The following is a 26,972-nucleotide window of genomic DNA, read 5'->3' as shown; positions in this document are numbered from 1 at the left end:
CATGATTGATCATCACGGACTTGTCCATCACAGGCCCCTCTGACCATCAGTGCACTGATTATTATAAGACGGTGTTGGCGTTGTCTCTCCGGCTGGACTTTATTCTGTACCGGCAGCTCCAGCTGGAGGATTGTAATTCAGAGGAATGTTCAGGACCCCAGGAACATACAAGTGTCCACCTAGAAACAGACTTTAGTGCGGCAGGACAAATCATGGGGCACAATGGTGGTGGAGAGAAAGGCACGGCCACCGCCACCATCAGTCATCGACTCATCCACTCCCTGCTCTGTGGAATCCCAGGACTCTCACATCATCAGCCACTTTGTGATCACACGATGCATCATAACCTTAGATTACAGCTGTGGAGATGTATCCGGCAGATTTCGAGGTGACCCACGCTCACTCACAGGATCCAGGAGATCCTGATCTCAGACTGCCCTCACAGGGGCCACGTGTCAGTAAGACGACTGTAGATGCTTCGGCCTCCTTGTGCAGACCTTTATTATGAAAATCTCTTTATTTACAGATCATTTACACAATTAGAAAATGAGGAGACGTGAGAATTGCACTTCTGGAAGTTCCCTCTTATTTATCGGCTTGTACGTAGGAGGTGAACATGCTGTCCGCGCGCTCCAGAAGAACCTCTGGCTTGTCGTACTCCATAATGGCGCCTCTCTTCATGACAATCACCAGATCTGCGTTCAGGATGGTGTGCACCCGATGCTGCAGGAAGAAGAACAACAGGTGAGTAGCGGAGATGGTGCCGTGCGGGAGTGCAAAATGTGCGGTATGGGGGAGGGGCCTGCGCCAAAGGGGAGAGTACGGCGCAAAAAGAGACTGCTCCAGGGAGAGAGGAAAGTGCGGCACAAAAAGAAGGCTGCGGGAAGAGAGTGCGCATGAGAAGCACATTCTCCAGGGAGGGAGAGTGCGGCACAAAAAGAGACTTCTCCGGGGAGAGAGGAAAGTGCGGCACAAAAAGAAGGCTGCGGGGAGAGAGTGCGCATGAGAAGCACATTCTCCAGGGAGGGAGAGTACGGTGCAAAAAGAGACTTCTCCGGGGGGAGAGGAAAGTGCGGCCACAAAAAGAGACTTCTCCGGGGAGAGAGGAAAGTGCGGCACAAAAAGAAGGCTGCGGGAAGAGAGTGCGCATGAGAAGCACATTCTCCAGGGAGGGAGAGTGCGGCACAAAAAGAGACTGCTCCGGGGAGAGAGGAAAGTGCGGCACAAAAAGAAGGCTGCAGGGAGAGAGTGCGCATGAGAAGCACATTCTCCAGGGAGGGAGAGTGCGGCACAAAAAGAGACTGCTCCAGGGAGAGAGGAAAGTGCGGCACAAAAAGAAGGCTGCGGGAAGAGAGTGCGCATGAGAAGCACATTCTCCAGGGAGGGAGAGTACGGTGCAAAAAGAGACTTCTCCGGGGGGAGAGGAAAGTGCGGCACAAAAAGAAGGCTGCGGGAAGAGAGTGCGCATGAGAAGCACATTCTCCAGGGAGGGAGAGTGCGGCACAAAAAGACACTGCTCCGGGGAGAGAGGAAAGTGCGGCACAAAAAGAAGGCTGCGGGAAGAGAGTGCGCATGAGAAGCACATTCTCCAGGGAGGGAGAGTACGGTGCAAAAAGAGACTTCTCCGGGGGGAGAGGAAAGTGCGGCCACAAAAAGAGACTTCTCCGGGGAGAGAGGAAAGTGCGGCACAAAAAGAAGGCTGCGGGAAGAGAGTGCGCATGAGAAGCACATTCTCCAGGGAGGGAGAGTACGGTGCAAAAAGAGACTTCTCCGGGGGGAGAGGAAAGTGCGGCCACAAAAAGAGACTTCTCCGGGGAGAGAGGAAAGTGCGGCACAAAAAGAAGGCTGCGGGAAGAGAGTGCGCATGAGAAGCACATTCTCCAGGGAGGGAGAGTGCGGCACAAAAAGAGACTGCTCCGGGGAGAGAGGAAAGTGCGGCACAAAAAGAAGGCTGCGGGAAGAGAGTGCGCATGAGAAGCACATTCTCCAGGGAGGGAGAGTGCGGCACAAAAAGAGACTGCTCCGGGGAGAGAGGAAAGTGCGGCACAAAAAGAAGGCTGCGGGAAGAGAGTGCGCATGAGAAGCACATTCTCCAGGGAGGGAGAGTACGGTGCAAAAAGAGACTTCTCCGGGGGGAGAGGAAAGTGCGGCACAAAAAGAGACTTCTCCGGGGAGAGAGGAAAGTGCGGCACAAAAAGAAGGCTGCGGGAAGAGAGTGCGCATGAGAAGCACATTCTCCAGGGAGGGAGAGTGCGGCACAAAAAGAGACTGCTCCGGGGAGAGAGGAAAGTGCGGCACAAAAAGAAGGCTGCGGGAAGAGAGTGCGCATGAGAAGCACATTCTCCAGGGAGGGAGAGTGCGGCACAAAAAGAGACTGCTCCGGGGAGAGAGGAAAGTGCGGCACAAAAAGAAGGCTGCGGGAAGAGAGTGCGCATGAGAAGCACATTCTCCAGGGAGGGAGAGTACGGTGCAAAAAGAGACTTCTCCGGGGGGAGAGGAAAGTGCGGCCACAAAAAGAGACTTCTCCGGGGAGAGAGGAAAGTGCGGCACAAAAAGAAGGCTGCGGGAAGAGAGTGCGCATGAGAAGCACATTCTCCAGGGAGGGAGAGTGCGGCACAAAAAGAGACTGCTCCGGGGAGAGAGGAAAGTGCGGCACAAAAAGAGACTGCTCCGGGGAGAGAGGAAAGTGCGGTCACAAAAAGAGACTTCTCCGGGGGGAGAGGAAAGTGCGGCACAAAAAGAAGGCTGCGGGAAGAGAGTGCGCATGAGAAGCACATTCTCCAGGGAGGGAGAGTGCGGCACAAAAAGAGACTGCTCCGGGGAGAGAGGAAAGTGCGGCACAAAAAGAAGGCTGCAGGAAGAGAGTGCGCATGAGAAGCACATTCTCCAGGGAGGGAGAGTACGGTGCAAAAAGAGACTTCTCCGGGGGGAGAGGAAAGTGCGGCCACAAAAAGAGACTTCTCCGGGGAGAGAGGAAAGTGCGGCACAAAAAGAGACTGCTCCGGGGGGGAGAGTGAATAGCAAAAAGAGACTGTTCCAGGGAGAGAGGAAAGTGTGGCACAAAAAGAGACTGCTCCGGGGGGGAGAGTGAATAGCAAAAAGAGACTGTTCCAGGGAGAGAGGAGAGTGCGGCACAAAAAGAGACTGTTCCAGGGAGAGAGGAGAGTGTGGCACAAAAAGAGACTGTTCCAGGGAGAGAGGAGAGTGTGGCACAAAAAGAGACTGTTCCAGGGAGAGAGGAGAGTGTGGCACAAAAAGAGACTGCTCCGGGGAGAGAGGAGAGTGTGGCACAAAAAGAGACTGTTCCAGGGAGAGAGGAGAGTGTGGCACAAAAAGAGACTGTTCCAGGGAGAGAGGAGAGTGTGGCACAAAAAGAGACTGCTCCGGGGAGAGAGGAGAGTGTGGCACAAAAAGAGACTGTTCCAGGGAGAGAGGAGAGTGCGGCACAAAAAGAGACTGTTCCAGGGAGAGAGGAGAGTGTGGCACAAAAAGAGACTGTTCCAGGGAGAGAGGAGAGTGTGGCACAAAAAGAGACTGTTCCAGGGAGAGAGGAAAGTGCGGCACAAAAAGAGACTGTTCCAGGGAGAGAGGAGAGTGTGGCACAAAAAGAGACTGTTCCAGGGAGAGAGGAGAGTGTGGCACAAAAAGAGACTGTTCCAGGGAGAGAGGAGAGTGTGGCACAAAAAGAGACTGCTCCGGGGAGAGAGGAGAGTGTGGCACAAAAAGAGACTGTTCCAGGGAGAGAGGAGAGTGTGGCACAAAAAGAGACTGCTCCGGGGAGAGAGGAGAGTGTGGCACAAAAAGAGACTGCTCCAGGGAGAGAGGAAAGTGCGGCACAAAAAGAGACTGCTCCGGGGAGAGAGGAGAGTGTGGCACAAAAAGAGACTTCTCCGGGGGGGAGAGTGTGGCACAAAAAGAGACTGTTCCAGGGAGAGAGGAGAGTGCGGCACAAAAAGAGACTGCTCCAGGGAGAGAGGAAAGTGTGGCACAAAAAGAGACTGTTCCAGGGAGAGAGGAGAGTGCGGCACAAAAAGAGACTGCTCCGGGGAGAGAGGAGAGTGTGGCACAAAAAGAGACTGCTCCAGGGAGAGAGGAAAGTGCGGCACAAAAAGAGACTGTTCCAGGGAGAGAGGAGAGTGTGGCACAAAAAGAGACTGCTCCGGGGAGAGAGGAAAGTGCGGCACAAAAAGAGACTGCTCCAGGGAGAGAGGAAAGTGCGGCACAAAAAGAGACTGTTCCAGGGAGAGAGGAGAGTGCGGCACAAAAAGAGACTGCTCCGGGGAGAGAGGAGAGTGTGGCACAAAAAGAGACTGCTCCAGGGAGAGAGGAAAGTGCGGCACAAAAAGAGACTGCTCCAGGGAGAGAGGAAAGTGCGGCACAAAAAGAGACTGTTCCAGGGAGAGAGGAGAGTGCGGCACAAAAAGAGACTGCTCCGGGGAGAGAGGAGAGTGTGGCACAAAAAGAGACTGCTCCAGGGAGAGAGGAAAGTGCGGCACAAAAAGAGACTGTTCCAGGGAGAGAGGAGAGTGTGGCACTAGAAGTGCATGCTCCTGGGTGAGAGAGGAGAGTGTGGCACTAGAAGTGCATGCTCCTGGGTGAGAGAGGAGAGTGTGGCACTAGAAGTGCATGCTCCTGGGTGAGAGAGGAGAGTGTGGCACTAGAAGTGCATGCTCCTGGGTGAGAGAGGAGAGTGTGGCACTAGAAGTGCATGCTCCTGGGTGAGAGAGGAGAGTGTGGCACTAGAAGTGCATGCTCCTGGGTGAGAGAGGAGAGTGTGGCACTAGAAGTGCATGCTCCTGGGTGAGAGAGGAGAGTGTGGCACTAGAAGTGCATGCTCCTGGGTGAGAGAGGAGAGTGTGGCACTAGAAGTGCATGCTCCTGGGTGAGAGAGGAGAGTGTGGCACTAGAAGTGCATGCTCCTGGGTAAGAGAGTGCAGTACGAGGGGAACGGGCTCCAAGAGGAGAGGGTTCGGAGTGAGGACTATTCACATCCCACCTCTCGTGATCTAACACTGAGGATACAGGAAGCGTAGTCACCACATATCTGTGGACACAGCTGTGATTTTCCAGCACAGACACTGTGGGGGAGACTGCAGTCCTATGTAAATTACTGCTCACACCATGGACAACTTTGCAGATTGCCAATAGAGTTCATGTTTCCATTCCTCACTATTTTCAGGATCACTGCTTGCTTACAATGAGTAGAAGTATTTATTGTTTGTATCTAGAAGCTGAACGCTCCTCCTGGCTAGGTACAGCTGAGGGTTTGTTACAATGTATCCACAGTTGTGTGCGCAGGAGGTCAGGACCCTTCTATTATCAGGACATTGCTGGACCCTCTTACATACCGCAATAGTGACCACTGTTCGCTCCTGAAATGCCGTCATCACCACCTTCTGCAGAATGTTCTCCTGAGGGAAGAGAAACGTTACAGGACATCACAGACCCTCACACCAGTGATCCGGGGGACAGAGAGGGTTAATCCAGGGGAGACCGTACAGATGGTGGTGCCGCCATGACACCGCACCACCAACCCCCAAATCGCACTGACCGGCATTACTGTAATATTGCATAGCCTAATACCACAAGCGAAGATATCTGACAATAGTATCAGCATTATAGACCCCCATACCATGCAGAGAGAAACTAGGGGTGTGTGGTAAACACGGGATCTGCAGACCCCCCAGATAATGTGATTACAGCCGGTGACAAGACGTAATAGAAGAGATAGCCCTGTTGTCAGACATACGGTGGCCATGTCTATCGATGCTGTAGCTTCATCCATGATTAATATGCTGCTTTTCCGTACAAAAGCTCTGGCCAGACAGAAGAGCTGCCGCTGCCCCACGCTGAAGTTCTCTCCACCTTCTGTGACCACGGCATCTGTAAAAAGAGGCAAACGAAAGAATTACTGAGGAACATGGAGATACCCTTGCCATTTGGGTGGGGGAGCTGCCATGACTGTGATGGGCAGGAAGAGGAGCTACAGGGAGAAGGCGCCGTCGTGATAGTGCCAGGAGGGAGGGAAAAGGAACTGCCATGACAGTGCCGGGAGGGAGAAGGAGCTGTTGTGACAGTGCCGGGAGGGAGGAGCTGTTGTGACAGTGCCGGGAGGGAGAAGGAGCTGTTGTGACAGTGCCGGGAGGGAGGGAAAAGGAACTGTTGTGACAATGCCGGGAGGGAGAAGGAGCTGTGACAATGCCGGGAGGGAGAAGGAGCTGTTGTGACAGTGCCGGGAGGGAGGGAAAAGGAACTGTTGTGACAGTGCCGGGAGGGAAAAGGAGCTGTTGTGACAGTGCCGGGAGGGAGAAGGAGCTGTTGTGACAGTGCCGGGAGGGAGAAGGAACTGTTGTGACAGTGCCGGGAGGGAGAAGGAGCTGTTGTGACAGTGCCGGGAGGGAGAAAGAGCTGTTGTGACAGTGCCGGGAGGGAGAAGGAACTGTTGTGACAGTGCCGGGAGGGAGAAGGAGCTGTTGTGACAGTGCCGGGAGGGAGAAGGAGCTGTTGTGACAGTGCCGGGAGGGAGAAGGAGCTGTTGTGACAGTGCCAGGAGGGAGAAGGAGCTGTTGTGACAGTGCCAGGAGGGAGGGAAAAGGAACTGCCATGACAGTGCCGGGAGGGAGAAGGAGCTGTTGTGACAGTGCCAGGAGGGAGGGAAAAGGAACTGCCATGACAGTGCCGGGAGGGAGAAGGAGCTGTTGTGACAGTGCCGGGAGGGAGAAGGAGCTGTTGTGACAGTGCCGGGAGGGAGAAGGAGCTGTTGTGACAGTGCCGGGAGGGAGAAGGAGCTGTTGTGACAGTGCCGGGAGGGAGAAGGAGCTGTTGTGACAGTGCCAGGAGGGAGGGAAAAGGAACTGCCGTGACAGTGCCGGGAGGGAGAAGGAGCTGTTGTGACAGTGCCGGGAGGGAGAAGGAGCTGTTGTGACAGTGCCGGGAGGGAGAAGGAGCTGTTGTGACAGTGCCGGGAGGGAGAAGGAGCTGTTGTGACAATGCCGGGAGGGAGAAGGAGCTGTTGTGACAGTGCCGGGAGGGAGAAGGAGCTGTTGTGACAGTGCCGGGAGGGAGAAGGAGCTGTTGTGACAGTGCCGGGAGGGAGAAGGAGCTGTTGTGACAGTGCCGGGAGGGAGAAGGAGCTGTTGTGACAGTGCCGGGAGGGAGAAGGAGCTGTTGTGACAGTGCCGGGAGGGAGAAGGAGCTGTTGTGACAGTGCCGGGAGGGAGAAGGAGCTGTTGTGACAGTGCCGGGAGGGAGAAGGAGCTGTTGTGACAGTGCCGGGAGGGAGAAGGAGCTGTTGTGACAGTGCCGGGAGGGAGAAGGAGCTGTTGTGACAGTGCCGGGAGGGAGAAGGAGCTGTTGTGACAGTGTCAGGAGGGAGAAGGAGCTGTTGTGACAGTGCCGGGAGGGAGAAGGAGCTGTTGTGACAGTGTCAGGAGGGAGAAAGAACCATCGTGACAGTGCCAGTAGGGAGACAGGGTAAAGGAGCCGTCGTGACAATGCCGGGAGGGAGAAGGAGCTGTTGTGACAATGCCGGAAGGGAGAAGGAACTGTTGTGACAATGCCGGGAGGGAGAAGGAGCTGTTGTGACAGTGCCGGGAGGGAGAAGGAGCTGTTGTGACAGTGCCGGGAGGGAGAAGGAGCTGTTGTGACAGTGCCGGGAGGGAGAAGGAGCTGTTGTGACAGTGCCGGGAGGGAGAAGGAGCTGTTGTGACAGTGCCGGGAGGGAGAAGGAGCTGTTGTGACAGTGCCGGGAGGGAGAAGGAGCTGTTGTGACAGTGCCGGGAGGGAGAAGCAGCTGTTGTGACAGTGCCGGGAGGGAGAAGGAGCTGTTGTGACAGTGCCGGGAGGGAGAAGGAGCTGTTGTGACAGTGCCGGGAGGGAGAAGGAGCTGTTGTGACAGTGTCAGGAGGGAGAAAGAACCATCGTGACAGTGCCAGTAGGGAGACAGGGTAAAGGAGCCGTCGTGACAATGCCGGGAGGGAGAAGGAGCTGTTGTGACAATGCCGGAAGGGAGAAGGAACTGTTGTGACAGTGCCGGGAGGGAGAAGGAGCTGTTGTGACAGTGCCGGGAGGGAGAAGGAGCTGTTGTGACAGTGCCGGGAGGGAGAAGGAGCTGTTGTGACAGTGCCGGGAGGGAGAAGGAGCTGTTGTGACAGTGCCGGGAGGGAGAAGGAGCTGTTGTGACAGTGCCGGGAGGGAGGGAAAAGGAACTGTTGTGACAGTGCCGGGAGGGAGAAGGAGCTGTTGTGACAGTGCCGGGAGGGAGAAGGAGCTGTTGTGACAGTGCCGGGAGGGAGAAGGAGCTGTTGTGACAGTGCCGGGAGGGAGAAGGAGCTGTTGTGACAGTGCCGGGAGGGAGGGAAAAGGAACTGTTGTGACAGTGCCGGGACGGAGAAGGAGCTGTTGTGACAGTGCCGGGAGGGAGAAGGAGCTGTTGTGACAGTGCCGGGAGGGAGAAGGAGCTGTTGTGACAGTGCCGGGAGGGAGAAGGAGCTGTTGTGACAGTGCCGGGAGGGAGAAGGAGCTGTTGTGACAGTGCCGGGAGGGAGAAGGAGCTGTTGTGACAGTGCCGGGAGGGAGAAGGAGCTGTTGTGACAGTGCCGGGAGGGAGAAAGAGCTGTTGTGACAGTGCCGGGAGGGAGAAGGAGCTGTTGTGACAGTGCCGGGAGAGAGGGAACAGGAGCCACCGTGACAGTGTCAGGATGGAGAAGGAACCATCGTGACAGTGCCAGTAGGGAGACAGGGTAAAGGAGCCGTCGTGACAATGCCGGGAGGGAGAAGGAGCTGTTGTGACAATGCCGGAAGGGAGAAGGAACTGTTGTGACAGTGCCGGGAGGGAGAAGGAGCTGTTGTGACAGTGCCGGGAGGGAGAAGGAGCTGTTGTGACAGTGCCGGGAGGGAGAAGGAGCTGTTGTGACAGTGCCGGGAGGGAGAAGGAGCTGTTGTGACAGTGCCGGGAGGGAGAAGGAGCTGTTGTGACAGTGCCGGGAGAGAGGGAACAGGAGCCACCGTGACAGTGTCAGGATGGAGAAGGAACCATCGTGACAGTGCCGGTAGGGAGAGAGGGTAAAGGAGCCGTCGTGACAGTGCCGGGAGGGAGAAGGAGCTGTTGTGACAGTGCCGGGAGGGAGGGTAAAGGAGCCGTCGTGACAGTGCCGAGAGGGTGAAGGAACTGCCGTGACAGTGCCAGGAGGGAGAAGGAACTGTTGTGACAATGCCGGGACGGAGAAGGAACTGTTGTGACAGGGCCGGGAGGGAGAAGGAGCTGTTGTGACAGTGCCGGGAGGGAGGGTAAAGGAGCCGTCGTGACAGTGCCGAGAGGGTGAAGGAACTGCCGTGACAGTGCCGAGAGGGTGAAGGAACTGCCGTGACAGTGCCGGGAGGGAGAAGGAGCTGTTGTGACAGGGCCGGGAGGGAGAAGGAGCTGTTGTGACAGGGCCGGGAGGGAGAAGGAGCTGTTGTGACAGGGCCGGGAGGGAGGGTAAAGGAGCCGTCGTGACAGTGCCGAGAGGGTGAAGGAACTGCCGTGACAGTGCCGGGAGGGAGAAGGAACTGTTGTGACAATGCCGGGAGGGAGAAGGAACTGTTGTGACAATGCCGGGAGGGAGAAGGAGCTGTTGTGACAGGGCCGGGAGGGAGAAGGAGCTGTTGTGACAGTGCCGGGAGAGAGGGAACAGGAGCCACCGTGATAGTGTCAGGATGGAGAAGGAACCATCGTGACAGTGCCGGTAGGGAGAGAGGGTAAAGGAGCTGTCGTGACAGTGCCGGGAGGGAGAAGGAACCGTTGTGACAGTGCCGGGAGGGAGGGTAAAGGAGCCGTCGTGACAGTGCCGGGAGGGAGAAGGAACTATTGTGAAAATGCCGGAAGGGAGAAAGAACTGTCGTGACAGTGCCAGGAGGGAGAAGTAACTTTTGTGAAAATGCCGGGAGGGAGAAGGAACTTTCGTGAAAGTGCCGGGAGGGAGAAGGAACTGTTGTGACAGTATCGGGAGGGAGAAGGAACTGTTGTGACAGTACCGGGAGGGAGAAGGAACTGTTGTGACAGTACCGGGAGGGAGAAGGAAGTGTCGTGACAGTATCGGGAGGGAGAAGGAACTGTTGTGACAGTACCGGGAGGGAGAAGGAACTGTCGTGACAGTATCGGGAGGGAGAAGGAACTGTTGTGACAGTACCGGGAGGGAGAAGGAACTGTCGTGACAGTATCGGGAGGGAGAAGGAACTGTTGTGACAGTACCGGGAGGGAGAAGGAACTGTCGTGACAGTGCCAGGAGGGAGCGAAAATTAATCTCCGTGACAGTGCCAGGAGGGAGAAGGAACCGTCGTGACAATGCTGAGAGGGAGGGGAAATTAATCTCCATGATAGTGCCATGAGGGATAAGGAACCATCTTGACACTGCTGGGAGGGAAAAGAAGCCACTATGACAGTTCTGGGAGGGAGGGAAAAGGGGCTGCCGTGATAGTGTTGGGAGGGAGAAAGAACCGTCATGAGAGTGCTGGGATGGAGGGAAAAGGAGCCGCCGAAACAGTGTTGGGAGGAAGGGAAAAGGAGCTGCCGTGACAGTGGTGGGAGGGAGTGAAAAGGAACTGCCGTGAAAGTTCCAGGAGGGAGACGAAACCGTCGTGACAGCGCTGGAGGGAAGGAAAAGGAGTCACCGAGATAGTGCCAGGATGGAGGGAACAGGAGCCGCCGTGACAGTGTCAGGAGGGAAAAGGAACTGCCGTGACAGTGTCAGGAGGGAAAAGGAACTGCCGTGATAGTGTCAGGAGGGAAAAGGAGCAGCCAAGACAGTGCCGGGAGGGAGGGAAAAGGAACCGCCATGAAAGTTCCGAGATAAAACCGTCGTGACAGTGCTGGAGGGAAGGAAAAGGAGTCATCGAGATAGTGCCAGGATGGAGGGAAAAGGAGCAGCCGTGACAGTATTGGGAGGGGCAAGGAACCGTCATGACAGTGCTGGGATGGAGGGAAAAGGAACCGTCGTGACAGTATCGGAAGGAAGGGAAAAGGAACAACCAAGACAGTGTCGAGAGGAGGGAAGAGAAGTCGCTGAGACAGTGCCAGGAGGGAGGAAAAAGGAGTCGCCATGACAGTGCTGGGAGGTAGAGAAGAGGAGCCGCTGAGACAGTGTCGGGAGGGAGGGAAAAGGAGCCATTGTGACAGTGCTGGGAGGAAGAAGGAGCTGACATAATAATGCTGGGTGGGAGGAAGAAGGAGCCGCTATACCGGTAGCGGGAGAGAGAAGCCGTGAAGGAGGAGTCGCTGGGAGGGAGATGGAGAAGCTATGAGGGTGGCGGGAGGGAGGTGTCGTAAACACGGTGCTGGAAGGGAGAGGAGAGTCACTGGGAGGAAGAAGAAGCTGCTGTGATGGTGAAGGGAGGGAGGAGTTACTGATAGGAAGAAGTAGCCACTATAATGGTGGTGAGAGGGATGACAAAAGTCGACAAAACAGTGCTTGGTGGGAGAGAGGAGTTGATGGGAGGAAGAAAGAGCAGCTGTGATGATGGTGGGAGGGAGAAGTCACTGTTACGTTGGTGGAAGGAAGGAGTCGGTGTGACGGTGGCGGGAGGGGGTACTCGGCAAGTTAGTGTTGGGCTGGAGACAAGAGTCACTGGGTGGAAGAAGGAGCCGATGTGACACAGGTGGAGGGAGCTGCTGTGACGGTGGAAGGAAGGAGTCGATGTGACACAGGTGGAGGGAGCTGCTGTGACGGTGGAAGGAAAGAGCCGATGTGACACAGGTGGAGAGAGCTGCTGTGACTGTGGAAGGAAGGAGCCGATGTGACACAGGTGGAGGGAGCTGCTGTGACTGTGGAAGGAAGGAGCCGATGTGACACAGGTGGAGGGAGCTGCTGTGACTGTGGAAGGAAGGAGTCGGTGTGACACAGGTGGAGGGAGCTGCTGTGACGGTGGAAGGAAGGAGTCGATGTGACACAGGTGGAGAGAGCTGCTGTGACTGTGGAAGGAAGGAGCCGATGTGACACAGGTGGAGGGAGCTGCTGTGACTGTGGAAGGAAGGAGCCGATGTGACACAGGTGGAGGGAGCTGCTGTGACGGTGGAAGGAAGGAGCCGGTGTGACACAGGTGGAGGGAGCTGCTGTGACGGTGGAAGGAAGGAGTCGATGTGACACAGGTGGAGAGAGCTGCTGTGACTGTGGAAGGAAGGAGCCGATGTGACACAGGTGGAGGGAGCTGCTGTGACTGTGGAAGGAAGGAGCCGATGTGACACAGGTGGAGGGAGCTGCTGTGACGGTGGAAGGAAGGAGCCGGTGTGACACAGGTGGAGGGAGCTGCTGTGACGGTGGAAGGAAGGAGCCGATGTGACACAGGTGGAGGGAGCTGCTGTGACGGTGGAAGGAAGGAGCCGATGTGACACAGGTGGAGGGAGCTTCTGTGACGGTGGAAGGAAGGAGCCGATGTGACACAGGTGGAGGGAGCTTCTGTGACGGTGGAAGGAAGGAGCCGATGTGACACAGGTGGAGGGAGCTTCTGTGACGGTGGAAGGGAGGAGCCGATGTGACACAGGTGGAGGGAGCTGCTGTGACGGTGGGAGGAAGGAGCCGATGTGACACAGGTGGAGGGAGCTGCTGTGACGGTGGAAGGAAGGAGTCGATGTGACACAGGTGGAGAGAGCTGCTGTGACGGTGGGAGGAAGGAGTCGATGTGACACAGGTGGAGGGAGCTGCTGTGACGGTGGAAGGAAGGAGCCGATGTGACACAGGTGGAGGGAGCTTCTGTGACGGTGGAAGGAAGGAGCCGATGTGACACAGGTGGAGGGAGCTTCTGTGACTGTGGAAGGAAGGAGCCGGTGTGACACAGGTGGAGGGAGCTGCTGTGACGGTGGAAGGAAGGAGTCGATGTGACACAGGTGGAGAGAGCTGCTGTGACTGTGGAAGGAAGGAGTCGATGTGACACAGGTGGAGGGAGCTGCTGTGACGGTGGAAGGAAGGAGCCGATGTGACACAGGTGGAGGGAGCTGCTGCGACGGTGGAAGGAAGGAGTCGGTGTGACACAGGTGGAGGGAGCTGCTGTGACGGTGGAAGGAAGGAGTCGGTGTGACACAGGTGGAGGGAGCTGCTGTGACTGTGGAAGGAAGGAGCCGATGTGACACAGGTGGAGGGAGCTGCTGTGACGGTGGAAGAAGGAGCCGATGTGACACAGGTGGAGAGAGCTGCTGTGACGGTGGAAGGAAGGAGCCGATGTGACACAGGTGGAGAGAGCTGCTGTGACGGTGGAAGGAAGGAGTCGGTGTGACACAGGTGGAGGGAGCTGCTGTGACGGTGGAAGGAAGGAGCCGGTGTGACACAGGTGGAGAGAGCTGCTGTGACGGTGGAAGGAAGGAGTCGGTGTGACACAGGTGGAGGGAGCTGCTGTGACTGTGGAAGGAAGGAGTCGATGTGACACAGGTGGAGGGAGCTGCTGTGACGGTGGAAGGAAGGAGTCGATGTGACACAGGTGGAGGGAGCTGCTGTGACGGTGGGAGGAAGGAGCCGATGTGACACAGGTGGAGGGAGCTGCTGTCACGGTGGAAGGAAGGAGCCGATGTGACACAGGTGGAGGGAGCTGCTGTCACGGTGGAAGGAAGGAGCCGATGTGACACAGGTGGAGGGAGCTGCTGTGACGGTGGAAGGAAGGAGCCGATGTGACACAGGTGGAGGGAGCTGCTGTGACGGTGGAAGGAAGGAGTCGATGTGACACAGGTGGAGGGAGCTGCTGTGACGGTGGAAGGAAGGAGTCGATGTGACACAGGTGGAGGGAGCTTCTGTGACGGTGGAAGGAAGGAGCCGATGTGACACAGGTGGAGGGAGCTGCTGTGACGGTGGAAGGAAGGAGCCGATGTGACACAGGTGGAGAGAGCTGCTGTGACGGTGGAAGGAAGGAGCCGATGTGACACAGGTGGAGAGAGCTGCTGTGACGGTGGAAGGAAGGAGTCGATGTGACACAGGTGGAGGGAGCTGCTGTGACGGTGGGAGGAAGGAGCCGATGTGACACAGGTGGAGGGAGCTGCTGTGACGGTGGAAGGAAGGAGTCGATGTGACACAGGTGGAGGGAGCTGCTGTGACTGTGGAAGGAAGGAGCCGATGTGACACAGGTGGAGGGAGCTGCTGTGACGGTGGAAGGAAGGAGTCGATGTGACACAGGTGGAGGGAGCTGCTGTGACGGTGGAAGGAAGGAGCCGATGTGACACAGGTGGAGGGAGCTGCTGTGACGGTGGGAGGAAGGAGCCGATGTGACACAGGTGGAGGGAGCTGCTGTGACGGTGGAAGGAAGGAGCCGATGTGACACAGGTGGAGGGAGCTGCTGTGACGGTGGAAGGAAGGAGCCGATGTGACACAGGTGGAGGGAGCTGCTGTGACGGTGGAAGGAAGGAGTCGGTGTGACACAGGTGGAGGGAGCTGCTGTGACGGTGGAAGGAAGGAGTCGATGTGACACAGGTCGAGGGAGCTTCTGTGACGGTGGAAGGAAGGAGCCGATGTGACACAGGTGGAGGGAGCTGCTGTGACGGTGGAAGGAAGGAGCCGATGTGACACAGGTGGAGAGAGCTGCTGTGACGGTGGAAGGAAGGAGCAGATGTGACACAGGTGGAGGGAGCTGCTGTGACGGTGGAAGGAAGGAGCCGATGTGACACAGGTGGAGGGAGCTGCTGTGACGGTGGGAGGAAGGAGCCGATGTGACACAGGTGGAGGGAGCTGCTGTGACGGTGGAAGGAAGGAGCCGATGTGACACAGGTGGAGGGAGCTTCTGTGACGGTGGAAGGAAGGAGCCGATGTGACACAGGTGGAGAGAGCTGCTGTGACGGTGGAAGGAAGGAGCCGATGTGACACAGGTGGAGGGAGCTTCTGTGACTGTGGAAGGAAGGAGCCGATGTGACACAGGTGGAGAGAGCTGCTGTGACGGTGGAAGGAAGGAGCCGATGTGACACAGGTGGAGGGAGCTGCTGTGACGGTGGAAGGAAGGAGTCGATGTGACACAGGTGGAGAGAGCTGCTGTGACTGTGGAAGGAAGGAGCCGATGTGACACAGGTGGAGGGAGCTGCTGTGACGGTGGAAGGAAGGAGCCGATGTGACACAGGTGGAGGGAGCTTCTGTGACGGTGGAAGGAAGGAGCCGATGTGACACAGGTGGAGGGAGCTTCTGTGACGGTGGAAGGAAGGAGCCGATGTGACACAGGTGGAGGGAGCTTCTGTGACGGTGGAAGGGAGGAGCCGATGTGACACAGGTGGAGGGAGCTGCTGTGACGGTGGGAGGAAGGAGCCGATGTGACACAGGTGGAGGGAGCTGCTGTGACGGTGGAAGGAAGGAGTCGATGTGACACAGGTGGAGAGAGCTGCTGTGACGGTGGGAGGAAGGAGTCGATGTGACACAGGTGGAGGGAGCTGCTGTGACGGTGGAAGGAAGGAGCCGATGTGACACAGGTGGAGGGAGCTTCTGTGACGGTGGAAGGAAGGAGCCGATGTGACACAGGTGGAGGGAGCTTCTGTGACTGTGGAAGGAAGGAGCCGGTGTGACACAGGTGGAGGGAGCTGCTGTGACGGTGGAAGGAAGGAGTCGATGTGACACAGGTGGAGAGAGCTGCTGTGACTGTGGAAGGAAGGAGTCGATGTGACACAGGTGGAGGGAGCTGCTGTGACGGTGGAAGGAAGGAGCCGATGTGACACAGGTGGAGGGAGCTGCTGTGACGGTGGAAGGAAGGAGTCGGTGTGACACAGGTGGAGGGAGCTGCTGTGACGGTGGAAGGAAGGAGTCGGTGTGACACAGGTGGAGGGAGCTGCTGTGACTGTGGAAGGAAGGAGCCGATGTGACACAGGTGGAGGGAGCTGCTGTGACGGTGGAAGAAGGAGCCGATGTGACACAGGTGGAGAGAGCTGCTGTGACGGTGGAAGGAAGGAGCCGATGTGACACAGGTGGAGAGAGCTGCTGTGACGGTGGAAGGAAGGAGTCGGTGTGACACAGGTGGAGGAAGCTGCTGTGACGGTGGAAGGAAGGAGCCGGTGTGACACAGGTGGAGGGAGCTGCTGTGACGGTGGAAGGAAGGAGTCGGTGTGACACAGGTGGAGGGAGCTGCTGTGACTGTGGAAGGAAGGAGTCGATGTGACACAGGTGGAGGGAGCTGCTGTGACGGTGGAAGGAAGGAGCCGATGTGACACAGGTGGAGGGAGCTGCTGTGACGGTGGAAGGAAGGAGCCGATGTGACAGGTGGAGGGAGCTGCTGTGACGGTGGAAGGAAGGAGCCGATGTGACACAGGTGGAGGGAGCTGCTGTGACGGTGGAAGGAAGGAGCCGATGTGACACAGGTGGAGGGAGCTTCTGTGACGGTGGAAGGAAGGAGCCGATGTGACACAGGTGGAGGGAGCTGCTGTGACGGTGGAAGGAAGGAGCCGGTGTGACACAGGTGGAGAGAGCTGCTGTGACGGTGGAAGGAAGGAGCCGATGTGACACAGGTGGAGGGAGCTGCTGTGACTGTGGAAGGAAGAAGTCGATGTGACACAGGTGGAGGGAGCTGCTGTGACGGTGGAAGGAAGGAGTCGATGTGACACAGGTGGAGGGAGCTTCTGTGACGGTGGAAGGAAGGAGCCGATGTGACACAGGTGGAGGGAGCTGCTGTGACGGTGGAAGGAAGGAGCCGATGTGACACAGGTGGAGAGAGCTGCTGTGACGGTGGAAGGAAGGAGCCGATGTGACACAGGTGGAGGGAGCTTCTGTGACTGTGGAAGGAAGGAGCCGATGTGACACAGGTGGAGAGAGCTGCTGTGACGGTGGAAGGAAGGAGCCGATGTGACACAGGTGGAGGGAGCTGCTGTGACGGTGGAAGGAAGGAGTCGATGTGACACAGGTGGAGAGAGCTGCTGTGACTGTGGAAGGAAGGAGCCGATGTGACACAGGTGGAGGGAGCTGCTGTGACTGTGGAAGGAAGGAGCCGATGTGACACAGGTGGAGGGAGCTGCTGTGACGGTGGAAGGAAGGAGCCGGTGTGACACAGGTGGAGGGAGCTGCTGTGACGGTGGAAGGAAGGAGCCGATGTGACACAGGTGGAGGGAGCTTCTGTGACGGTGGAAGGAAGGAGCCGATGTGACACAGGTGGAGGGAGCTTCTGTGACGGTGGAAGGAAGGAGCCGATGTGACACAGGTGGAGGGAGCTTCTGTGACTGTGGAAGGAAGGAGCCGGTGTGACACAGGTGGAGGGAGCTGCTGTGACGGTGGAAGGAAGGAGTCGATGTGACACAGGTGGAGAGAGCTGCTGTGACTGTGGAAGGAAGGAGTCGATGTGACACAGGTGGAGGGAGCTGCTGTGACGGTGGGAGGAAGGAGTCGATGTGACACAGGTGGAGGGAGCTGCTGTGACGGTGGAAGGAAGGAGCCGATGTGACACAGGTGGAGGGAGCTTCTGTGACGGTGGAAGGAAGGAGCCGATGTGACACAGGTGGAGGGAGCTTCTGTGACTGTGGAAGGAAGGAGCCGGTGTGACACAGGTGGAGGGAGCTGCTGTGACGGTGGAAGGAAGGAGTCGATGTGACACAGGTGGAGAGAGCTGCTGTGACTGTGGAAGGAAGGAGTCGATGTGACACAGGTGGAGGGAGCTGCTGTGACGGTGGAAGGAAGGAGCCGATGTGACACAGGTGGAGGGAGCTGCTGTGACGGTGGAAGGAAGGAGTCGGTGTGACACAGGTGGAGGGAGCTGCTGTGACGGTGGAAGGAAGGAGTCGGTGTGACACAGGTGGAGGGAGCTGCTGTGACTGTGGAAGGAAGGAGCCGATGTGACACAGGTGGAGGGAGCTGCTGTGACGGTGGAAGAAGGAGCCGATGTGACACAGGTGGAGAGAGCTGCTGTGACGGTGGAAGGAAGGAGCCGATGTGACACAGGTGGAGGAAGCTGCTGTGACGGTGGAAAGAAGGAGCCGGTGTGACACAGGTGGAGGGAGCTGCTGTGACGGTGGAAGGAAGGAGTCGGTGTGACACAGGTGGAGGGAGCTGCTGTGACTGTGGAAGGAAGGAGTCGATGTGACACAGGTGGAGGGAGCTGCTGTGACGGTGGAAGGAAGGAGTCGGTGTGACACAGGTGGAGGAAGCTGCTGTGACGGTGGAAGGAAGGAGCCGGTGTGACACAGGTGGAGGGAGCTGCTGTGACGGTGGAAGGAAGGAGTCGGTGTGACACACGTGGAGGGAGCTGCTGTGACGGTGGAAGGAAGGAGTCGATGTGACACACGTGGAGGGAGCTGCTGTGACGGTGGAAGGAAGGAGTCGGTGTGACACAGGTGGAGGAAGCTGCTGTGACGGTGGAAGGAAGGAGCCGGTGTGACACAGGTGGAGGGAGCTGCTGTGACGGTGGAAGGAAGGAGTCGGTGTGACACAGGTGGAGGGAGCTGCTGTGACTGTGGAAGGAAGGAGTCGATGTGACACACGTGGAGGGAGCTGCTGTGACGGTGGAAGGAAGGAGTCGGTGTGACACAGGTGGAGGAAGCTGCTGTGACGGTGGAAGGAAGGAGCCGGTGTGACACAGGTGGAGGGAGCTGCTGTGACGGTGGAAGGAAGGAGTCGGTGTGACACAGGTGGAGGGAGCTGCTGTGACTGTGGAAGGAAGGAGTCGATGTGACACAGGTGGAGGGAGCTGCTGTGACGGTGGAAGGAAGGAGCCGATGTGACACAGGTGGAGGGAGCTGCTGTGACGGTGGAAGGAAGGAGCCGATGTGACACAGGTGGAGGGAGCTGCTGTGACGGTGGAAGGAAGGAGCCGATGTGACACAGGTGGAGGGAGCTGCTGTGACGGTGGAAGGAAGGAGCCGATGTGACACAGGTGGAGGGAGCTGCTGTGACGGTGGAAGGAAGGAGCCGGTGTGACACAGGTGGAGAGAGCTGCTGTGACGGTGGAAGGAAGGAGCCGATGTGACACAGGTGGAGGGAGCTGCTGTTACTGTGGAAGGAAGAAGTCGATGTGACACAGGTGGAGGGAGCTGCTGTGACTGTGGAAGGAAGGAGTCGATGTGACACAGGTGGAGGGAGCTGCTGTGACGGTGGAAGGAAGGAGCCGATGTGACACAGGTGGAGGGAGCTGCTGTGACGGTGGAAGGAAGGAGCCGATGTGACACAGGTGGAGGGAGCTTCTGTGACGGTGGAAGGAAGGAGCCGATGTGACACAGGTGGAGGGAGCTGCTGTGACGGTGGAAGGAAGGAGCCGGTGTGACACAGGTGGAGAGAGCTGCTGTGACGGTGGAAGGAAGGAGCCGATGTGACACAGGTGGAGGGAGCTGCTGTGACTGTGGAAGGAAGGAGTCGATGTGACACAGGTGGAGGGAGCTGCTGTGACGGTGGAAGGAAGGAGCCGATGTGACACAGGTGGAGGGAGCTGCTGTGACGGTGGAAGGAAGGAGCCGGTGTGACACAGGTGGAGAGAGCTGCTGTGACTGTGGAAGGAAGGAGTCGGTGTGACACAGGTGGAGGGAGCTGCTGTGACGGTGGAAGGAAGGAGCCGATGTGACAGTGCTGGGAGGAAGAAGGAGCTGACATAATAATGCTGGGTGGGAGGGAGGAGTCGCAAGGAGGAAGAAGGAGCCGCTATACCGGTAGCGGGAGAGAGAAGCCGTGAAGGAGGAGTCGCTGGGAGGGAGATGGAGAAGCTATGAGGGTGGCGGGAGGGAGGTGTCGTAAACACGGTGCTGGAAGGGAGAGGAGAGTCACTGGGAGGAAGAAGAAGCTGCTGTGATGGTGAAGGGAGGGAGGAGTTACTGATAGGAAGAAGTAGCCACTATAATGGTGGTGAGAGGGATGACAAAAGTCGACAAAACAGTGCTTGGTGGGAGAGAGGAGTTGATGGGAGGAAGAAAGAGCAGCTGTGATGATGGTGGGAGGGAGAAGTCACTGTTACGTTGGTGGAAGGAAGGAGTCGGTGTGACGGTGGCGGGAGGGGGTACTCGGCAAGTTAGTGTTGGGCTGGAGACAAGAGTCACTGGGTGGAAGAAGGAGCCGATGTGACACAGGTGGAGGGAGCTGCTGTGACGGTGGAAGGAAAGAGCCGATGTGACACAGGTGGAGAGAGCTGCTGTGACTGTGGAAGGAAGGAGCCGATGTGACACAGGTGGAGGGAGCTGCTGTGACTGTGGAAGGAAGGAGCCGATGTGACACAGGTGGAGGGAGCTGCTGTGACTGTGGAAGGAAGGAGTCGGTGTGACACAGGTGGAGGGAGCTGCTGTGACTGTGGAAGGAAGGAGTCGGTGTGACACAGGTGGAGGGAGCTGCTGTGACGGTGGAAGGAAGGAGCCGATGTGACACAGGTGGAGGGAGCTGCTGTGACGGTGGAAGGAAGGAGCCGATGTGACACAGGTGGAGAGAGCTGCTGTGACGGTGGAAGGAAGGAGCCGGTGTGACACAGGTGGAGAGAGCTGCTGTGACTGTGGAAGGAAGGAGTCGATGTGACACAGGTGGAGGGAGCTGCTGTGACGGTGGAAGGAAGGAGCCGATGTGACACAGGTGGAGGGAGCTGCTGTGACGGTGGAAGGAAGGAGCCGATGTGACACAGGTGGAGAGAGCTGCTGTGACTGTGGAAGGAAGGAGCCGATGTGACACAGGTGGAGGGAGCTGCTGTGACTGTGGAAGGAAGGAGTCGGTGTGACACAGGTGGAGGTAGCTGCTGTGACGGTGGAAGGAAGGAGCCGATGTGACACAGGTGGAGAGAGCTGCTGTGACGGTGGAAGAAGGAGCCGATGTGACACAGGTGGAGGGAGCTGCTGTGACGGTGGAAGGAAGGAGCCGATGTGACACAGGTGGAGAGAGCTGCTGTGACGGTGGAAGGAAGGAGCCGATGTGACACAGGTGGAGGGAGCTGCTGTGACTGTGGAAGGAAGGAGTCGGTGTGACACAGGTGGAGGTAGCTGCTGTGACGGTGGAAGGAAGGAGCCGATGTGACACAGGTGGAGGGAGCTGCTGTGACGGTGGAAGGAAGGAGCCGATGTGACACAGGTGGAGGGAGCTGCTGTGACTGTGGAAGGAAGGAGTCGGTGTGACACAGGTGGAGGTAGCTGCTGTGACGGTGGAAGGAAGGAGCCGATGTGACACAGGTGGAGAGAGCTGCTGTGACGGTGGAAGGAAGGAGCCGGTGTGACACAGGTGGAGAGAGCTGCTGTGACTGTGGAAGGAAGGAGTCGATGTGACACAGGTGGAGGGAGCTGCTGTGACGGTGGAAGGAAGGAGCCGATGTGACACAGGTGGAGGGAGCTGCTGTGACGGTGGAAGGAAGGAGCCGATGTGACACAGGTGGAGAGAGCTGCTGTGACTGTGGAAGGAAGGAGCCGATGTGACACAGGTGGAGGGAGCTGCTGTGACTGTGGAAGGAAGGAGTCGGTGTGACACAGGTGGAGGTAGCTGCTGTGACGGTGGAAGGAAGGAGCCGATGTGACACAGGTGGAGAGAGCTGCTGTGACGGTGGAAGAAGGAGCCGATGTGACACAGGTGGAGGGAGCTGCTGTGACGGTGGAAGGAAGGAGCCGATGTGACACAGGTGGAGAGAGCTGCTGTGACGGTGGAAGGAAGGAGCCGATGTGACACAGGTGGAGGGAGCTGCTGTGACTGTGGAAGGAAGGAGTCGGTGTGACACAGGTGGAGGTAGCTGCTGTGACGGTGGAAGGAAGGAGCCGATGTGACACAGGTGGAGGGAGCTGCTGTGACGGTGGAAGGAAGGAGCCGATGTGACACAGGTGGAGGGAGCTGCTGTGACGGTGGAAGGAAGGAGTCGGTGTGACACAGGTGGAGGGAGCTGCTGTGACGGTGGAAGGAAGGAGTCGATGTGACACAGGTGGAGGTAGCTGCTGTGACGGTGGAAGGAAGGAGCCGATGTGACACAGGTGGAGAGAGCTGCTGTGACGGTGGAAGGAAGGAGCCGATGTGACACAGGTGGAGGGAGCTGCTGTGACTGTGGAAGGAAGGAGTCGGTGTGACACAGGTGGAGGTAGCTGCTGTGACGGTGGAAGGAAGGAGCCGATGTGACACAGGTGGAGGGAGCTGCTGTGACGGTGGAAGGAAGGAGCCGATGTGACACAGGTGGAGGGAGCTGCTGTGACGGTGGAAGGAAGGAGTCGGTGTGACACAGGTGGAGGGAGCTGCTGTGACGGTGGAAGGAAGGAGTCGATGTGACACAGGTGGAGGTAGCTGCTGTGACGGTGGAAGGAAGGAGCCGATGTGACACAGGTGGAGAGAGCTGCTGTGACTGTGGAAGGAAGGAGCCGATGTGACACAGGTGGAGGGAGCTGCTGTGACTGTGGAAGGAAGGAGTCGGTGTGACACAGGTGGAGGTAGCTGCTGTGACGGTGGAAGGAAGGAGCCGATGTGACACAGGTGGAGAGAGCTGCTGTGACGGTGGAAGAAGGAGCCGATGTGACACAGGTGGAGGGAGCTGCTGTGACGGTGGAAGGAAGGAGCCGATGTGACACAGGTGGAGAGAGCTGCTGTGACGGTGGAAGGAAGGAGCCGATGTGACACAGGTGGAGGGAGCTGCTGTGACTGTGGAAGGAAGGAGTCGGTGTGACACAGGTGGAGGTAGCTGCTGTGACGGTGGAAGGAAGGAGCCGATGTGACACAGGTGGAGGGAGCTGCTGTGACGGTGGAAGGAAGGAGCCGATGTGACACAGGTGGAGGGAGCTGCTGTGACGGTGGAAGGAAGGAGTCGGTGTGACACAGGTGGAGGGAGCTGCTGTGACGGTGGAAGGAAGGAGTCGATGTGACACAGGTGGAGGTAGCTGCTGTGACGGTGGAAGGAAGGAGCCGATGTGACACAGGTGGAGAGAGCTGCTGTGACGGTGGAAGGAAGGAGCCGATGTGACACAGGTGGAGGGAGCTGCTGTGACTGTGGAAGGAAGGAGTCGGTGTGACACAGGTGGAGGTAGCTGCTGTGACGGTGGAAGGAAGGAGCCGATGTGACACAGGTGGAGGGAGCTGCTGTGACGGTGGAAGGAAGGAGCCGATGTGACACAGGTGGAGGGAGCTGCTGTGACGGTGGAAGGAAGGAGTCGGTGTGACACAGGTGGAGGGAGCTGCTGTGACGGTGGAAGGAAGGAGTCGATGTGACACAGGTGGAGGTAGCTGCTGTGACGGTGGAAGGAAGGAGCCGATGTGACACAGGTGGAGAGAGCTGCTGTGACGGTGGAAGGAAGGAGCCGATGTGACACAGGTGGAGGGAGCTGCTGTGACTGTGGAAGGAAGGAGTCGGTGTGACACAGGTGGAGGTAGCTGCTGTGACGGTGGAAGGAAGGAGCCGATGTGACACAGGTGGAGGGAGCTGCTGTGACGGTGGAAGGAAGGAGTCGGTGTGACACAGGTGGAGGGAGCTGCTGTGACGGTGGAAGGAAGGAGCCGGTGTGACACAGGTGGAGAGAGCTGCTGTGACGGTGGAAGGAAGGAGTCGGTGTGACACAGGTGGAGGGAGCTGCTGTGACGGTGGAAGGAAGGAGTCGGTGTGACACAGGTGGAGGGAGCTGCTGTGACTGTGGAAGGAAGGAGTCGATGTGACACAGGTGGAGGGAGCTGCTGTGACTGTGGAAGGAAGGAGTCGGTGTGACACAGGTGGAGGTAGCTGCTGTGACGGTGGAAGGAAGGAGCCGATGTGACACAGGTGGAGAGAGCTGCTGTGACGGTGGAAGAAGGAGCCGATGTGACACAGGTGGAGGGAGCTGCTGTGACTGTGGAAGGAAGGAGTCGGTGTGACACAGGTGGAGGTAGCTGCTGTGACGATGGAAGGAAGGAGCCGATGTGACACAGGTGGAGGGAGCTGCTGTGACGGTGGAAGGAAGGAGCCGATGTGACACAGGTGGAGGGAGCTGCTGTGACGGTGGAAGGAAGGAGTCGGTGTGACACAGGTGGAGGGAGCTTCTGTGACGGTGGAAGGAAGGAGCCGATGTGACACAGGTGGAGGGAGCTGCTGTGACGGTGGAAGGAAGGAGTCGGTGTGACACAGGTGGAGGGAGCTGCTGTGACGGTGGAAGGAAGGAGTCGGTGTGACACAGGTGGAGGGAGCTGCTGTGACTGTGGAAGGAAGGAGTCGATGTGACACAGGTGGAGGGAGCTGCTGTGACTGTGGAAGGAAGGAGTCGGTGTGACACAGGTGGAGGTAGCTGCTGTGACGGTGGAAGGAAGGAGCCGATGTGACACAGGTGGAGAGAGCTGCTGTGACGGTGGAAGAAGGAGCCGATGTGACACAGGTGGAGGGAGCTGCTGTGACTGTGGAAGGAAGGAGCCGATGTGACACAGGTGGAGAGAGCTGCTGTGACGGTGGAAGGAAGGAGCCGATGTGACACAGGTGGAGGGAGCTGCTGTGACGGTGGAAGGAAGGAGCCGATGTGACACAGGTGGAGGGAGCTGCTGTGACTGGAAGGGAGGAGCCGATGTGACACAGGTGGAGGGAGCTGCTGTGACGGTGGAAGGAAGGAGCCGATGTGACACAGGTGGAGGGAGCTGCTGTGACTGGAAGGGAGGAGCCGATGTGACACAGGTGGAGAGAGCTGCTGTGACGGTGGAAGGAAGGAGCCGATGTGACACAGGTGGAGGGAGCTGCTGTGACTGGAAGGAAGGAGCCGATGTGACACAGGTGGAGGGAGCTGCTGTGACGGTGGAAGGAAGGAGCCGATGTGACACAGGTGGAGGGAGCTGCTGTGACTGGAAGGGAGGAGCCGATGTGACACAGGTGGAGGGAGCTGCTGTGACTGGAAGGAAGGAGCCGATGTGACACAGGTGGAGGGAGCTGCTGTGACGGTGGAAGGAAGGAGCCGGTGTGACACAGGTGGAGAGAGCTGCTGTGACGGTGGAAGGAAGGAGCCGATGTGACACAGGTGGAGGGAGCTGCTGTGACTGGAAGGAAGGAGCCGATGTGACACAGGTGGAGGGAGCTGCTGTGACGGTGGAAGGAAGGAGTCGATGTGACACAGGTGGAGAGAGCTGCTGTGACGGTGGAAGAAGGAGCCGATGTGACACAGGTGGAGGGAGCTGCTGTGACTGTGGAAGGAAGGAGCCGATGTGACACAGGTGGAGAGAGCTGCTGTGACGGTGGAAGGAAGGAGTCGGTGTGACACAGGTGGAGGGAGCTGCTGTGACGGTGGAAGGAAGGAGCCGGTGTGACACAGGTGGAGAGAGCTGCTGTGACGGTGGAAGGAAGGAGTCGGTGTGACACAGGTGGAGGGAGCTGCTGTGACGGTGGAAGGAAGGAGTCGGTGTGACACAGGTGGAGGGAGCTGCTGTGACTGTGGAAGGAAGGAGTCGATGTGACACAGGTGGAGGGAGCTGCTGTGACTGTGGAAGGAAGGAGTCGGTGTGACACAGGTGGAGGTAGCTGCTGTGACGGTGGAAGGAAGGAGCCGATGTGACACAGGTGGAGAGAGCTGCTGTGACGGTGGAAGAAGGAGCCGATGTGACACAGGTGGAGGGAGCTGCTGTGACTGTGGAAGGAAGGAGTCGATGTGACACAGGTGGAGGGAGCTGCTGTGACGGTGGAAGAAGGAGCCGATGTGACACAGGTGGAGGGAGCTGCTGTGACTGTGGAAGGAAGGAGCCGATGTGACACAGGTGGAGGGAGCTGCTGTGACTGTGGAAGGAAGGAGTCGATGTGACACAGGTGGAGAGAGCTGCTGTGACGGTGGAAGAAGGAGCCGATGTGACACAGGTGGAGGGAGCTGCTGTGACGGTGGAAGAAGGAGCCGATGTGACACAGGTGGAGGGAGCTGCTGTGACTGTGGAAGGAAGGAGCCGATGTGACACAGGTGGAGGGAGCTGCTGTGACTGTGGAAGGAAGGAGCCGATGTGACACAGGTGGAGGGAGCTGCTGTGATGGTGGAAGGAAGGAGCCGGTGTGACACAGGTGGAGGGAGCTGCTGTGACGGTGGAAGGAAGGAGCCGATGTGACACAGGTGGAGGGAGCTGCTGTGATGGTGGAAGGAAGGAGCCGGTGTGACACAGGTGGAGGGAGCTGCTGTGACTGTGGAAGGAAGGAGTCGATGTGACACAGGTGGAGGGAGCTGCTGTGACGGTGGAAGGAAGGAGCCGATGTGACACAGGTGGAGAGAGCTGCTGTGACGGTGGAAGGAAGGAGTCGATGTGACACAGGTAGAGAGAGCTGCTGTGACGGTGGAAGGAAGGAGCCGATGTGACACAGGTGGAGGGAGCTGCTGTGACTGTGGAAGGAAGGAGCCGGTGTGACACAGGTGGAGGGAGCTGCTGTGACGGTGGAAGGAAGGAGCCGATGTGACACAGGTGGAGGGAGCTGCTGTGACGGTGGAAGGAAGGAGTCGATGTGACACAGGTGGAGGGAGCTGCTGTGACGGTGGAAGGAAGGAGCCGATGTGACACAGGTGGAGGGAGCTGCTGTGACTGGAAGGAAGGAGCCGATGTGACACAGGTGGAGGGAGCTGCTGTGACGGTGGAAGGAAGGAGCCGATGTGACACAGGTGGAGGGAGCTGCTGTGATGGTGGAAGGAAGGAGCCGGTGTGACACAGGTGGAGGGAGCTGCTGTGACTGTGGAAGGAAGGAGTCGATGTGACACAGGTGGAGGGAGCTGCTGTGACGGTGGAAGGAAGGAGCCGATGTGACACAGGTGGAGGGAGCTGCTGTGACTGTGGAAGGAAGGAGTCGATGTGACACAGGTGGAGGGAGCTGCTGTGACTGTGGAAGGAAGGAGCCGGTGTGACACAGGTGGAGGGAGCTGCTGTGACGGTGGAAGGAAGGAGCCGATGTGACACAGGTGGAGGGAGCTGCTGTGAAGGTGGAAGGAAGGAGTCGATGTGACACAGGTCGAGGGAGCTGCTGTGACGGTGGAAGGAAGGAGCCGATGTGACACAGGTGGAGGGAGCTGCTGTGACTGGAAGGAAGGAGCCGATGTGAAACAGGTGGAGGGAGCTGCTGTGACGGTGGAAGGAAGGAGCCGATGTGACACAGGTGGAGGGAGCTGCTGTGATGGTGGAAGGAAGGAGCCGGTGTGACACAGGTGGAGGGAGCTGCTGTGACTGTGGAAG

The 26,972-nt window shown here is 58.0% G+C and overlaps 1 protein-coding gene across 1 annotated transcript in view; it reads right to left on the bottom strand.

Annotated features, from left to right (window-relative positions):
- Positions 1 to 483: 483 nt before the first annotated feature.
- Positions 484 to 26,972, bottom strand: part of ABCC8 (ATP binding cassette subfamily C member 8) — a 434,375-nt gene continuing 407,886 nt past the window's right edge. The window contains exons 37-39 of the mRNA XM_069768187.1: positions 5,750 to 5,883; positions 5,349 to 5,411; positions 484 to 723 (exon numbers count right to left, since the gene is read on the bottom strand). Of these exons, the coding sequence (XP_069624288.1) occupies positions 586 to 723; positions 5,349 to 5,411; positions 5,750 to 5,883 (335 nt within the window). The 3' untranslated portion in view covers positions 484 to 585. The remainder of the gene's footprint in view (positions 724 to 5,348; positions 5,412 to 5,749; positions 5,884 to 26,972) is intronic.

Source organism: Ranitomeya imitator, chromosome 5 (assembly GCF_032444005.1).
Source record: "Ranitomeya imitator isolate aRanImi1 chromosome 5, aRanImi1.pri, whole genome shotgun sequence".
Classification (NCBI taxonomy): Eukaryota; Metazoa; Chordata; class Amphibia; order Anura; family Dendrobatidae; genus Ranitomeya; species Ranitomeya imitator.
The sequence above is the reverse complement of the archived record's forward strand: the minus strand, read 5'-3'. Positions and strand labels throughout refer to the sequence as shown.